The 14,419-nt window shown below is 39.5% G+C and overlaps 1 protein-coding gene across 1 annotated transcript in view; it reads right to left on the bottom strand.

The window, feature by feature from the left end:
* GALNT2 (polypeptide N-acetylgalactosaminyltransferase 2) overlaps positions 1-14,419 on the bottom strand; it is a 59,989-nt gene that overhangs the window by 12,197 nt on the left and 33,373 nt on the right. Inside the window, exons 3-9 of the mRNA XM_033144257.1 lie at positions 13,396-13,549; positions 11,251-11,349; positions 11,067-11,134; positions 10,143-10,208; positions 6,506-6,627; positions 5,360-5,447; positions 2,456-2,543 (exon numbers count right to left, since the gene is read on the bottom strand). Of these exons, the coding sequence (XP_033000148.1) occupies positions 2,456-2,543; positions 5,360-5,447; positions 6,506-6,627; positions 10,143-10,208; positions 11,067-11,134; positions 11,251-11,349; positions 13,396-13,549 (685 nt within the window). The remainder of the gene's footprint in view (positions 1-2,455; positions 2,544-5,359; positions 5,448-6,505; positions 6,628-10,142; positions 10,209-11,066; positions 11,135-11,250; positions 11,350-13,395; positions 13,550-14,419) is intronic.

A 14,419-nucleotide genomic window follows, 5' to 3' on the forward strand; every position in this document is an offset into this window, starting at 1 on the left:
CCTGGTTAACCATTTCTCAGATTTCTTGGACGTAAATGTGGCTATTCCTAGAAATTGAAAAATGTTATCTGCAAGCTTGTTCTGAAACTGACCATAAGTAGCCAGAAACTAGGATCCCTAGTTCAGATTATACAAGAAGCTGAAATTCAAACTGAAAGTGAATTCTGCTACAGTCTTCCTTTGGACTGTGCACAGAGAAGTGGGGGAGAAGCGTGCGAGTCCAAGGCTTGTTAAGGCTCCTTCCTGCTCCTGCATACAATCATAAATTAATATGATGTGCCCTAGAGCAAGTTATAGCTTAAGATACATGAAAATATAATTCTTTGCCCTCTGAAGTTCTTGAAATATTTTACAAACCAACACACAAATCTATCCCATTTATCGATTTAAATTCAGGATAACGCGTATTCTGCTCAAAACATTTGGTTATTCTGCTTCTTGTGTTCATGGAGAGGGATAAGAATTTATGTGGCACACAAATCCCACACCTCTGACCACTGGAATTGTAAGAGATCCCCTGCCAACTTTTAAGCGCATCATTCTGAAGGAAAAGAAATTTACATTAATTTAAAGTGAGAGCAGATATCCCATGAAACAGAGTTCTATGCGGAGAACTAAATTTAGGATCTGCATGGAACACACACAGTGCAACAGTTTAAAACAGGGGTGGACTATATATTCATTCTTGGCCAACCCTCTGAAGGGTACATACCATGGTGTGGGCAAAGTGGGTGTGGACAGCCCTCTCTTGCTCTCTCACACAATCCACACACCAACTCATGCAAACCACACACCCCAGAGGCTGCTCTCATTTCCCATGTAAAGTTCAGACTGCTGCCATTTTATTTCTGGTGGTGGGTGGGTGTGGGGCAGTCAACCACACCAAGCTAAAAACAAATCCTGTTTTTGAAAACATGTTAAACTGAAAACAAAAACCAAACTTGCCAGTATCAGGCACAAATTGAGACGGGGGGGGGGGAGTCAAGCTGGGAAAACACCTTGCCTGGGGGGGGGATCAAAGCAGCAACCACATGGACTGCACTTTGCATGCTCAACCTTTCCCTCTTTTTTGGATTTATTTTTATTTCTTGATCCCAAGGAGATGCAAAGTGCAGCTGGGACCAGTCTCAGCAGCCTGGCCCCAGCCTCATTCCAAACTTGCATCTTCTTTTCCTCCCTGCAGGCAGTGGGTGTGGAATGCAAGGGAAGGGGGGAAGCTCATCCTTAGAAGGCTATGGGATGATATATTGACTGTGTTACGTTTTGTTTGCTTCAGAGTGCTACTCCCTTCTGGGAAGGGGCTGACAAGGGAAAAGGAAAGCAAGGAAAGGGAAGGATGCACCACCAGCAATCCATCGTAAGATCATAGCAAATCTCTGTTTTTGAGCTAGATAACCCTATCTGCTCATCCTGCCCAGCAAGAGCCAGTGACTTCAGCTACTCTAGGGAACAGACATATATCTTCATTCATTAAGCATTGGCACAAAGGATGCTAAGCATTGCAGAAGCTCCCTTAAAGAGGAAGGAGCTCTTAATAAAGGAAGTGGCAGCTGCCTCTTACAGTGACTGCACAAAGGAAATTCAGCCCTGCCAAACAACAAAACACAAACAGCCAAACACCCATGGAACACAGTCTCAGTGCCATTATAATAATAATACAAAGCTGCAAAAATTGAGGGGGTCCCCAAAGACCCACCCGAAAACCTTCTGGGAGGCCTGAGATTGCCCACAGGTTAGCCATCCTTGGTTTAGAAGTTAATAGCTTAAAGTTTAGCTTGAGTTTGGCCAAACTGCGAGAGGCAGTGAAGGATAAGCATGCCTGGGGTGCTCTGGTCCATGGGGTCATGAAAAGTCGGACATGACTGAATGACTGAACAACAAACCTTAAAAGTTCAATAGAAATAAGAATCAAACTGTGTACACAAGAATAATTTGTATGCTCACTTTATGCTATTTGGGAGGACAGCAACTTAAGAATGAATTAAGTTAGTACTCTATCCATTTTGTGAGACCACTACTGTTAAAGGAGTCTTGTATTAACTCATTTTCTATATTGCTTTCTTGGTATGTTGTGCACAAAAGAAAATCACTAAGGTTCATGAAACAGTTTTCAATTTCTCCTTCCTTGCGGGCAGTTCAACCTCACCTTAAACGTAAGGTTATACCTTTTTATTTTTTCCAATGGCAAGTCTCAGATGACTCAATATCACTACCACAGCAAAGTTCTTGTATTTAATACACAGTTAGCAATATCTGACTTCAAGTACCAGCCTGCCATATTTCAAGTTGAGACTTTAATTTGCAAGAGTTTCCTCCTGCATTTAGAGTTTGTGGTGTGCAAAGTAATTCAAGAGCAGTCTGCCAAGCATAACCTGGGGAGATGGTAACTCAAAGTTGCACTTACTAAGAACCACAACATTGTTTTGTGAGGGGAAGGGTGGTGGCAGGAACATACTTTATGGGAGCAACTGGGTTTCCTTGCCGTGCTCTTCTTTGCTCAGGTGTCATGTAATCCCACTTGAATACCAAATTCCAATCGAAGCCTAAGAGGCAGTGGGGAGGTGGGGAGGGAAAGGAGAAAGTTACAAAAGTGCAGATCGGATATTATTACAACATTTTGTTTCTTTTAGTTTTTGGACCCATGGTTTAAAACAGACCAAAGTTTGCTTTAAACTAGGGCTTCTCGTTTGCACGTAACGACAAGCAAGGGTTCTAAAGTTAAATTAAACAGTGTGGAAGTCCTGCTGTGCAGGAGAATGAAAGAACAGGAAGAATGCACGAGATTTCCAGCTCATTCACATAACATGGAACCATGTGCAATTTGTAAACCGCAGCTAAGGGTTTACAACGAATGCATCTTTTGGGGTTGTTTGCTTCCTCTCTGCTGATGCAGAAAGGAAACAGTGTTATGAATGAATCTGGGACCGTGTTGTTTTGCTGCAACAAAGCACAACGAGCAAGCCAAGAACAAATAATGGCTACAGACTGAGGCAACAATTCCAGGTTAAGATGTAATGTTATACAGAGGTCCTGGCTTGTCTGCTCCTCCCTGTGTGCACTTAGAGGGCCAAAGTGACCAAGATCAGAGCCCATTACTGGGATGTGCAAGCGAGACCACTGTCTCCGCGCTGGCTGGGCTAGGGAAAATCAGAATGAAATTAAGGCTGCTTTCCCCTGCGCATGTGTTCACTTACTAATGCTAAATTAGGACAATAGTTGTGAGACGTAAATTATTCCTGCTGCTCTGCAAAAAATAGTCAGAAATAGCTTGCAACCATAACTACTGGAGTTATGGTTAGGAGCTTGCAAACAGCTTGCAACTACTAACCATAACTCCAGGACCACATGTGCAGAGACCAGCTGTTAGCCGTTATAGAAAAATCTGCTGATATGGAGCTAACAGACAAGCTTCTACTAATGAAGAATCAGTGATTACAGTGCAGGACTAGGATTGTGAAGACCCAAACTGAAATCCCCAGATTGACTTTGGGCCAGCCACACACTCTCAACCTAGCCTACTTCAAAGGGTTGCTGTGAAGTTAAGTAGGGAGGGGAAGAACCATGTTCTTCAACTTGTTCTCCTGGGTGGAAAAGCACAATTTAAATGTAACACAGGAGAGACAGATATTCTTGTTACCCCAGATGATTGCATTCAGGAATATTCTGCATGTGCCACAACAGTGTAATTTATAATCCTTTTGTAATTGCTGGATATCTGACTCCTAAAAAGTTAAGACAATTATGCATTTCCAAACTTTCCTTTGATGAATAATTATTTTATTTCCCCCAGAAGGAAAGCGGCATACTTTTGGAATATGTATTTCCCAAGTCATACCTAAACACCGTCCAGAAGCATTTTAATATTTTTCTGCAATTTGAAACTTTGTACAACAAGCCATTTTATTTCCCTAAGGCTACGGGACTCTGCTTATCTTGCTAGACTATACACAAGGGGACTGGAAATTGGTTAGAAGTGTCAGAATAATTCACTGATTTTCAGTTGAAAATGAAGTCCAATGGTAAAATGTGCATAATAGGCTAATTAGTATGATAGCAGAAGCAAAATGAGTCTCAACTGTTTCTTCTACATGTGTATACATGCGCTGTTCTTATTCATATGCCCTCCTCTGCTTAGCAGATCTGTAGGCTATCAGAAGCAATATACCAATTAAGATACAAGCTCAACTTACTTGCATTGTACTGAGATCCTTCATCTGAAAAGCATTTTGCATACTAATTTTACACAGCACTAATTGTAGTGTTGTGATCACTAAAATACTTTTTTCAAATAGCAGTATGTTAGGGGGCACAGAATGTCCTTAATCCAAAGAGTAGAACAAATGCAACTGCTTCCCAGCTATTATTGAGCCAGAAGTGGTATGCACGGGAACAGGCATTAGGGGGCTCTTCTGAAGCACGAATGAAAAACAGAGCATAAGATATCTCGAAGGGCTGGCAGGATTAAGGAAAGTAATCTGACATGAATGCATCGGCCCAATTTGATCAGACAAGTTCCACCTACTTTAAGGCTAAATGGAAATTGTGTACCAAGATGATTTGTACAGCTAAAATGGACAACACCATAAATAAGTCTCTCCCCCTTTTCATAATGAAATTAAGTCACCATCACCTGCTCATAATGATTATCTGAAACTAGAAGACATGAATGGTTTGGAGGGGAAGGCCTCAAGGATATGGGAAGGGAAGAGCAAGGGCTTTTTCTGTTCCCTTTTCCCGAAATCCAGTTCAGCCCTTGTAAAGCCTATAAGATAACTGTTTCAGGTTTACAGAAGCCCTCTTACGAGGCGTGGGGATATACTGAACATTCTGCTTGTTCTTCTTGTTATTTTATTTGTTGCTTTCTCCAAAAGATCTCCAAAGCTAATTACAGCAATAAACTTCACACAAATGTAGTTCATACAGATGTAACATTTAAAATCAACTAACCGAGAGAAAGTAATAGCAAAAGAACTAGGCATCGTATATTCTGTTTCCATGCATGCTACTCTTGCATATATGGACTCAAATTTGAGGTAGAAACATAACACTTTATATCCCCTGAACACTTCTGTTTTCATGGCTTAAATATAGCCTTACATTTTTGTGAAGTCATTATAAAGATCTGCCATTTCTATCAGATTTTTCGATTCAGAAAGTAGCATTTCTTTTTTAAAATAAATAAATAAATAAAACCTAACTTAACAGGTATTCATTCAAAACTATGCCATAAAAGACCTGATTCAACAAGAACACCCCAACTCTTTTTACGATTTCAGCCATATGTTGTGTGTTGAGATGCTTTGATGTGTTCACATTTAGGGGTACTGGGAAGATCCTATATTCCAGTGAAGGTACATACCTCCTTTTAAATCAGCAGATGCTCCCACATACTGGAAGTTGTCCATATTAATCACATCAATTATAGGAGACACAACTCGGGTCTTGTCCTAAAATAAATATTTGGAGGGGGGTGGAATCAGTGTAAAATATTCAAGATGGAAGGTCATTAAAACTTTTTGAAATGGATGGAAATTGCCACAAAATCCATACAAAGGCAATCTACTTTTCTGATTATCCCTCCTCCCTTGAAATGTATTTGCTAGAAAATATTTCTCTATAATTAAGTTTTCCTTATGTCCTCAAGCCCCAGTGTTCATTCTATACTTTATTTATGTGAAAAGTAGACCTGGATACTGAAGGCACTATTCACATGGCAAGCAACAGTAATTTGTGCAGGCCTGGCCCTGCAATAGTCTCAAAGTTGAACTCTATAGCCCCTGCCATCGAAGTCATAAATTTACTGGTATCCTATCTTTCCTATAAGAAGTGTTTAACCTCTAATGCATCTGTTGAAGGGAGATTAGGCAGATAAGTTGATCAAGAACCCTCAAGGGAGCCTTGAGTTCAGATCCAACAGGGATTTGAACGTAATTTCCCCCCACATCCAAGGCCAATAATCCAGCTGGTAGGAGGATCACGAGGATCTGGGGAAGGGCGAGGGCAACAGTGGGATGGTACCAAATAAAATGGGTCAGGAGACAGAATTGATGTCAAATCAATTGTTGGCTGACACGTCAACTATTGTTAGGGTTAATTGTGTGTCCTACTAAACCAAGAACTAGCCTCGGGAATTCTTTATTTCAAATCAATGATTATTTACAAACAATTCTGCTCAAATCATGTGAGGGGCAAAATGTACAAATTTCCCTGCCTGAAATACTACTTTTTCAAATTTCATTTCATTCATTTATTTGGTTCATTTACAGACCACCCTTCATCGAGTTAGGATCACAATACAGTAAAAAACTGCTATCCATAGATGAAATCAGGAGTTCACAACTTTTTGTATCAAATTGGCATCCTAGTTAGTACACTGGGAATTATTTTGGGAGAGCGATTTGAAATGAGATGCAGATTGAAAACAGACTACAAATTATTTTAAGCACCAAAGAATTCAAACGAAAGAGTGTTTATGGATCAATAGTCTATGTTCCTCATAACAAACCTCAGCTACTCTCTCTAGAAGAGGCTCCAGCCAGTGCTCGTTGCATTCACAATGACTATCCAAGAACGTCAGTACTTTAGCCTGTGCTGCATCTGCCCCTCGGACACGAGAGCGCATCAAACCTGAAAATCAAGACCGCATATTAGCCAATTTCTTTTCTTTTCTTTCTTTTTTGTCACTCACTCTTCCATCAGTTTAGTAATTCAGTTCAAAAATAATCAGAGCTACTAACAAAGGCAAAACAACTTATCATCCTGCTACACTTATACCTTCAACATCTAACAGTGGCTGCTGTCTAGACAGCCCATAAGACCCGATCCTAATAAACTCCTCTCGTGACTAACACAATCACACTCGGCTTTCCTATTATCACGTTACTGAGAGTCACAACTGCCTGGTGTGAAGCATGAATCTGGTGTGCTTGTGGATGGACTTGCGCCGGCATTCCAAACTGGGCCAACAACCTCCCGCACCCTACCCACCGTGCGTATCCAGAGGTTGCAGCGGAATGAGGGAAGTCTCCCCTCTTCACATCATGGTGCCTGAAAATTAGGAGTGCCGCTGTAGCAAGTTCCTAAGCACTAAGGACACTACGAAACATAATTTTCCCAGCATCCCTGGTGCCTGGGATGTTGCAGCAGCATTCTAAATTCCAAGCACCATGGAGGAAAGAGGGCATCTCTCTTCCTCCACGCCGTTATCATTGCTCCTGAAGTGGAAGCTGCAGTCGCCATAATAAGGGGACCATGGGGGGAAGAATCAGCGAATCAGAGAGCGCTGTACTTCCAGGGATGTCAACAGGAGCACAGCATAGCCCCAACTGAGCTCTGAATTAACATAATTATTAGTTTGCTTGGGGGAAACAGCTCTGTCTGCTGAGTCCAGCTCCAACTAACCTAAAGTGAAATGTTGCCCGTCACTACTTTACTTGGAAGCACTGACACAGGCTAATGTATATGAAGAGGAAGGGGGGAAACTTTCAGCAAACATATAAGCCTTGATATCTTACAGTGTTTCCATTTTTACATTCATCCAAAGTGTGTGATAGACAGCCTTGCAAGCATCACACAGAAGTTGTGCATTGCAGCTTGAATTTTTAATTTGCTTATTTCTCTCTACAACATATTGTGCTTTGTTCATCTAATAAGCTACCCATGTGTGCATCACTTCATATAAAGACTGAAAAGACTACAAACATCCATGATGTAGTAATTAGGTGTAATCACACTTTCTAGTGCAATCCTCATTACTTTCTAGCTCTAATTCTTATGTGTTAAGCAGTCCCTCTCTGCTATAAAACTGATAATAGGAAGAACATTTTAGAATAATTTACGCTGGGATATTCACAACCTTAACCCTCTTCACGCCTCTGGGAACAACACTACTAATGAGCTGTTCAGATTGTATAGACCACACAGTTTAAACAAAACCAATGGGATGTTTAATAATTAACTCCCGTTTAAATTATTTCTTAATATATTTTGGTAGTATAAGGACATGATAACTATACAAGGAAGGTATCTGGGATAAATAACAGTCACGTTATTAACAGGTAACCACCAGTACTCTAGGTCAAAATGATGTTCATGTTTCAAAAATAGAGAATATACTGCAGGGGAAAAATTCTGCAGTAAGAAATAAAGGAAAACTCAGAAAAGGGAAATTATATAATTTAAAATTACTTACACATTTCATGCTCAACAAATCTCTTCAAAAACACTCTCCTGGAGGTACTACCTCTTGAACTTTTCAACTCCCTCCCCCTTTTCGTTTCATTTGCCCAGTGGGAAACTTTTCTTCTGATCATATTCTCCTGAATTTTTTTTAAAATACTGCTCTCTCAGAGATGTTTTTTATGATCCAACAGCAGTACAGAAAGCTGACTATCTCCTTAACTTAGCAGCTATTATAATTTTTATGAGGGAACCCAACAACACAGTGCCTTAACGCACCTTCCACTACCCAGTGGTCTTAATATCTTGCCACTCTTTCTGCCTTTGAACATTTGTCACGATCAATATAATAATTTTACTGTTAAGCTCAGTTGACTATACGTCTCTCTTTCTCTCTGTCATATTTGCAAATATCTGTTAATAAGTTAGTAGTAATCAATCATCATATCCAGCTCTTAATGACAGGTTATTGATTTTATTACTCTGTTTCTCAATGGCTGCAAACTAAGGTTTTGTATATTTTTGGCTAGCTTATAACAAATTGGTTATATACTTTTTAATATCTTACAGTGCAATTATTATGCATGTCTTTTCTTTTTTTAAGAACCCTGTGCATTTTTTTTCAACTCAGGAATCAAGAGATGTGAATAATGAAATGCTATTTACGCCTCTACCTGATCTTGCCATATATTTCATTAAAGCTACTTTGTGAGCAATCTATACATATTATAAACTCCAAAAGAAAACAAAGTTTTAAGTTCAGCACAAGAACAACATTTAAACTTCACAGTATACAAGAAGACTAGAATTATGCCACTGAATGAAGAATTTGTTCAAACTTTGTAATAGAAGTTCCTGCAGATGCAACTATGCCACTACTGACTATGAACTGGAAATACCTTCCGTCTTTTAACTGCCTCCTCAGGTATATGTTTCACGGTTACAGGAATTTTGTAGATAATACAAAGTGTAATTAATAAAATAATTTAATTTCTAGCTCACCCTTCCTCCCAAAGGAGCCTAGGGTGGAAAAGATTCTGTCTGGGCCTTCTCAGTAGTGGCACCCTCCCTGTGGAACACCCTCCCTTCAGGTGTCAAGGAAATAGACAACTATCTGACTTTTAGAAGACATCTGAAGGCAGCCCTGTTTACGGAAGATTTTAAGGATTGATGTTTTATTACATTTTTAATATAAAAATTATATAACTATATAGAATAAAATTATTTTATATAAAATTATTATTATTATTATTATTATTATTATTATTATTATTATTATTATTATAACAAAGCATGGTCTAGCCATCCACAGAGAACAAATTAACATTGACTTTGAAAGTTTCCATTCTACTGCAATGCTGCTGAAGGTTTTATTGCTGCTGGTATTACAAATTACATCCCCCCCCCCCCGACAATACATGTTACAACACCTACAAGGCAAGATTCAATAATCATCTCCTACCATTATGGAAGAAAATACAAACATCAATTCATATATTTTTGAATGCTTAACTACTTGCACTTTACAATCTTTTGCAGGTATCTAGGAAGCCAGGGATTCTAACTGCTTGTAACTTAGTCAGTAGTTTTTCATAAAGAGCACAGACGATGCGGTTCAACTGAACAGTCAGTCTTTCTAACTTATGGCAGTAGAACAAAGCAATTAGACCACCAGCTTTCTACACTTGACTTCTAAAGCTTCTATAGTCAGGAAGCTGTTGATTTAGGAAGGACTCCAGGCCTCCAGTACTGTGAAATGAGAGCATTTATAAAGTGAGCCAGAAGACAGAATAATAAAAGACTATCAAATTAAATAGCTGCCTCTTCTGCGCTATTCAGTGCATTTCATTTCTTCCACATACCACCATACCTGCAGCAGGAGCATGTTTTCCCTATTGCTAACAAAAGTAATTCTCTGCCTGCAATTCTTCACATTTCCCCCAGTCTCAAAACAAAATGCTCACCTTCCCGGCGATCATTTCGAAGTATCCGCACTTTCTCAATTTTACCAAGGAGCGCACCATCCTCAGCTGAGGAAAAAGGCGTAATTGGTTAATCATTTGTTCATACTGGCTCAAGAAACAGATGGGGAGAGTAACAGTCAAAGACCTACAACTACCCAGGTTTTGGAGGTAAGAAATACCTGATAACTTCTTTTCTGGGGCAAACTTGCTTTACAGGATATAACTATGAGCATGGGTAAAAAATTCAGCTGAATACTACTTGAAAAAAGGTTTTTAAATGTTCTGCTTTTAAATTGTGTTTTTTAAATGTTTTTATTGTATGATTATCACCTTTTTAAGGTACACTGCTGTGATATGTTGTGTGATTTACAGGTATATAAATAAACAGATAGATGGAAACTCAGCGCAAGCAACTAGATAGATCAACTGCTTGTGATCACAAGTCAAACTGCTGTATTAGCAGCACTAAAGTGACCTCTCTGAGGCGCAAGCCTAGGTAGTGTGAATGGAGGTCCTGGGTTGCCCAGACAACAAGACCCCCCCCCCCGGCCTTGTTGATGTGGTCCAAAGGAAAGCATATGCTTGGCACCAGCTTGGCTGCAGGAGTTGCTGGAATGAGGCGTACAATGTGCCATCCAACTGCCTTAGGGATACCACTCTGGATTTGTGCAGGGTGTTAACCTACACCCCCAGAGGTGCACCCCATTGTCTCTTAAGACAGATGGATGCCAACAACCAGCTATTTCATTCATGACATCATAAAGAAAGTGTTAACTTTGGTTGCTAAAGACTAGGTAGGACGCTGACAAATATGTGCCAACCACAACCAAAGATAAATCCACAAGCGGTTCAACAACTATTTCCATATGTTATTTTAATCTTCTTAAGATGACTTCAGGAGCAGAAGCCTGTATGAGTACTCACGATCATTACTGTAGTCATCTACTAGTATGATTTCCTTGATAAGATGTGATGGGCTTTTCTTGAGAACACTAAAAAAGAGAGGAATCAATCAATTTCATTTAATAAAATTTCAATTCATATTATCACCATATATCACCACATTAGAGCAATTCCTTGCAGATGAAGAAATTATTCTCAGAAATACCTGACAACGGTTCGAAGCAAAGCCGATCGTGCCTCATTGTGAAATGTGATTACCACACTGGTAGCTGGCAAGTCTATCCGCCACTGCTTCCGTTGACACCTTGACAGGAATACAAAGCATTTCAAGCATTAGACCACTTATGTTTAGCAGCGCCATATAAGCAGAGATGCTTACTGAAAGATTCACAGCAGGCATCCATATTATATCTTGTAGGAGAGGAGCGATGGCAGAAAAGTCTGATGAACAATTGCTGCTGTAGAAAATAAACTGCAATTCCATATGCTAAAATAAGCTCAGGAACAGTGGTAAAGATTGGGATTTGAAAGATTTGGTTTATGTGCGGCGGGTGGGGATCAACTGGTGAGAGTTCTGGGGCTGTTCTGTATGGGCATGACTAGATGACCCTCAGGGTCCCTTCCAACTCTACAATTCTATGTTTCTGGTATTCTGAGTGTTGCTGACATTTGAGTACATGCCATGGAGTACCAATTGTCACATAGGCCTCTGTAGAAATGTTGCAAGACTTGTGTTTTTCGTTCCCTAGCATACGTGCAAGGTCTACTTCTGTTCCTAGGCACAATGTAGATGATACCAACTTTTGTAACCTCTCAAAACTCCCACATCATCTCTGCCCACTTATAATAATAATTATTATTATAATTTCTTATTCATATGCTGCCCATCTGACTGGGTTGCCACAGCCACTCTGGATGGCTTCTAGCAAACTTCAGTGAAACATCACACATAACAAACTTCCCTATACAGGGCTGCCTTCAGATGTCTTCTAAAAGTCAGATAGTTGTTTATTTTCTTGACATCTGCTTGGTAGGCATTCCAAAGGGTAGGTACCATTACCAAGATCCATGCTGCACTAAGATTTATCATTTCTGTGCAAGGTGACATTTTGGCTCAGACAGTCCTCGACAGTGGATAAGTCAAGCTGTGAGTCATCTGCCCATTAAAACTAGTTGTCAAACTGAAAAAGTATAATAACCACAAAATGCTTGTAGCTTAAGAGCAGTGTGGTGCACCAGTTATGTTTAAATCAATTCCTACCAATGATGGCAGAAAATTGTGTCTAAAGCAATTCATCTGATCAGCTTTAATAGTCCAAGTTGAATATAGGCCTTCTAAAGTGAATCAAATCCTCAAAATATTTAAAGGGTCCATATAAAATTAAGCTGCTTAAAAGTCTCATTGGCAACATGACTTGAAAAACCTTGTTAATCCTTTGTTTATTCCACTCCAGAATTAATCGGGGCAGGTAGCCTTCATGCATTTCTAGGCCTCTTTTAAACACATGACACAGGAAGGTGTGTGTGTGTGTATGTGTGTGTGTGTGTGTGTGTGTGTGTGTTTTCTCCATGCATACCAGAGCAGGGTACTTTTATCTTTAGTCTATTTTATATGTTCCAATAGACCCTCAAGTATTTTAAAGCTTCTGTCTGAATAGAGGCCAATCCTTACATTATATTATGAAAAGCTTGAACACTGAAATATCCCATTTAGAATATAATAATAATAATAATAATAATAATAATAATAATAATAATAATAATAATTATTATTATTATTATTATTATTATTATTTTATTTATACCCCGCCCTTCCCAGCCAAAAACCGGGCTCAGGGCGGCTAACACTAATTAAAATCACAGCAAAACATAAAAACAATCAATTTAAAATACAGATTAAAATACAAATTAAAAATTAAAAACTGCAGTCTCATTTTCAAATAGCCCACCAATAAAAGAATGAAGCATAAGTATCAAACAGAAACTAGAACTAGAGAAGGCCACATTTCCACTGGCTTCATCCTTTGTAAATATCTGAAGGACTACAATTTTAGCAAGGGGGCTAAAAGAAGCCACTAACTGGGAAATAGGGGCCAACTTGTAAGGGACTTTACCTTGGATATGAAGCCACATGACAAATAGGCATAGCTTTGGAAGACAAACTGATGCCATTCAAAACAATAAACAAGCCTTAGTTCTTAATGAGGTAGAAAACATGTGTCTATATGATTTCAGATGGCATGTGGGCCTCCTATGAATGAATGTGTCACACTTTAAAAGGGTTAGCGGGCGAGGGGGAGAGGCAAAGTTACTTAAAGGAAGCCAATATTTACAGCAAATTGGTACTTACTGATCATGTCTAGTATCTGGTACACTTCTGTCCATGCGCAGCTTATCACTTTCCACTTGATTAAACTTATTGCGGGCATACGGATCTTGACCAGCCTTGACCATGGTGACTCCAACATAAGCTTCCTGGTCAAAATCTTGCCACCTAACTTTCCCTAAGAAAAGGAAAAACTGGTGTTAACAGATTCAAACAAAAAATGCTAGTTTTGTAAAAGACAATATACAATTAATAGAGAAACACAGCAAAATTTCTAAATCTCAGAAAGGCGGGTGACATCTTTCCTTTAAACTCAACAGGTCGTCGTCGTCGTCCGCCCGCCTCCAGTCACACACCGGCCACGTTTGGATTATCAAATTTTGGTTAAACGAGCCAAGATATGCAAACGTTTCAGGCAAATAAATGCAGCCACTTGCTTGCCCCTTTGTTCCCTCACTCTTGCACAAGCAACCCCCAAAGCCCCAGTTAACCACAGCTTCCTATTCTATCCAAAGTAGGAACTATGGTTAGTGGCTTCCAAAGAAGTCAGAATATGAAACATAATTTAAGTTGGCTTCCGTACGCTGGCATGTTCGGATATAACAGAAAGTTGGGTTAACTGCAGCATTCCGGCTTGTTTCTTTATTCATTCACATGAAAGGAAAAACAAAATGGCTGCATATGGGTGCCTGAAGCTCATGCAGATCCTGGCTTTGAGAATCCAAATATGGCTAAAGAGTCTTCCATGCCAGCACTATCAATAGCATTTTCTTACAAGGTTCTGCAAATAACATGCACTTTGTTGTAAAACAACAACAACAATTGTGCACCAGCTGTTCAGGTTTAAAACCTAATGTGGAACTTGTGAAAAACTTAAAGTGGGGCAAAACTACATGTTGCATTAAATGCATTAAGGAAGTTATAATGACAAAAAAAATTAAACTAACTTAGCTGGGGCTGGCCCTGCCATTAGGCACAGTGAGGGAGCTGCCTTAGACAGCAGATGCAGAGGAGTGTTGGAAGACAGGGCTGTATGCATCCACATGTC

This window comes from Lacerta agilis, chromosome 3 (assembly GCF_009819535.1).
Source record: "Lacerta agilis isolate rLacAgi1 chromosome 3, rLacAgi1.pri, whole genome shotgun sequence".
NCBI classification, from domain to species: domain Eukaryota; kingdom Metazoa; phylum Chordata; class Lepidosauria; order Squamata; family Lacertidae; genus Lacerta; species Lacerta agilis.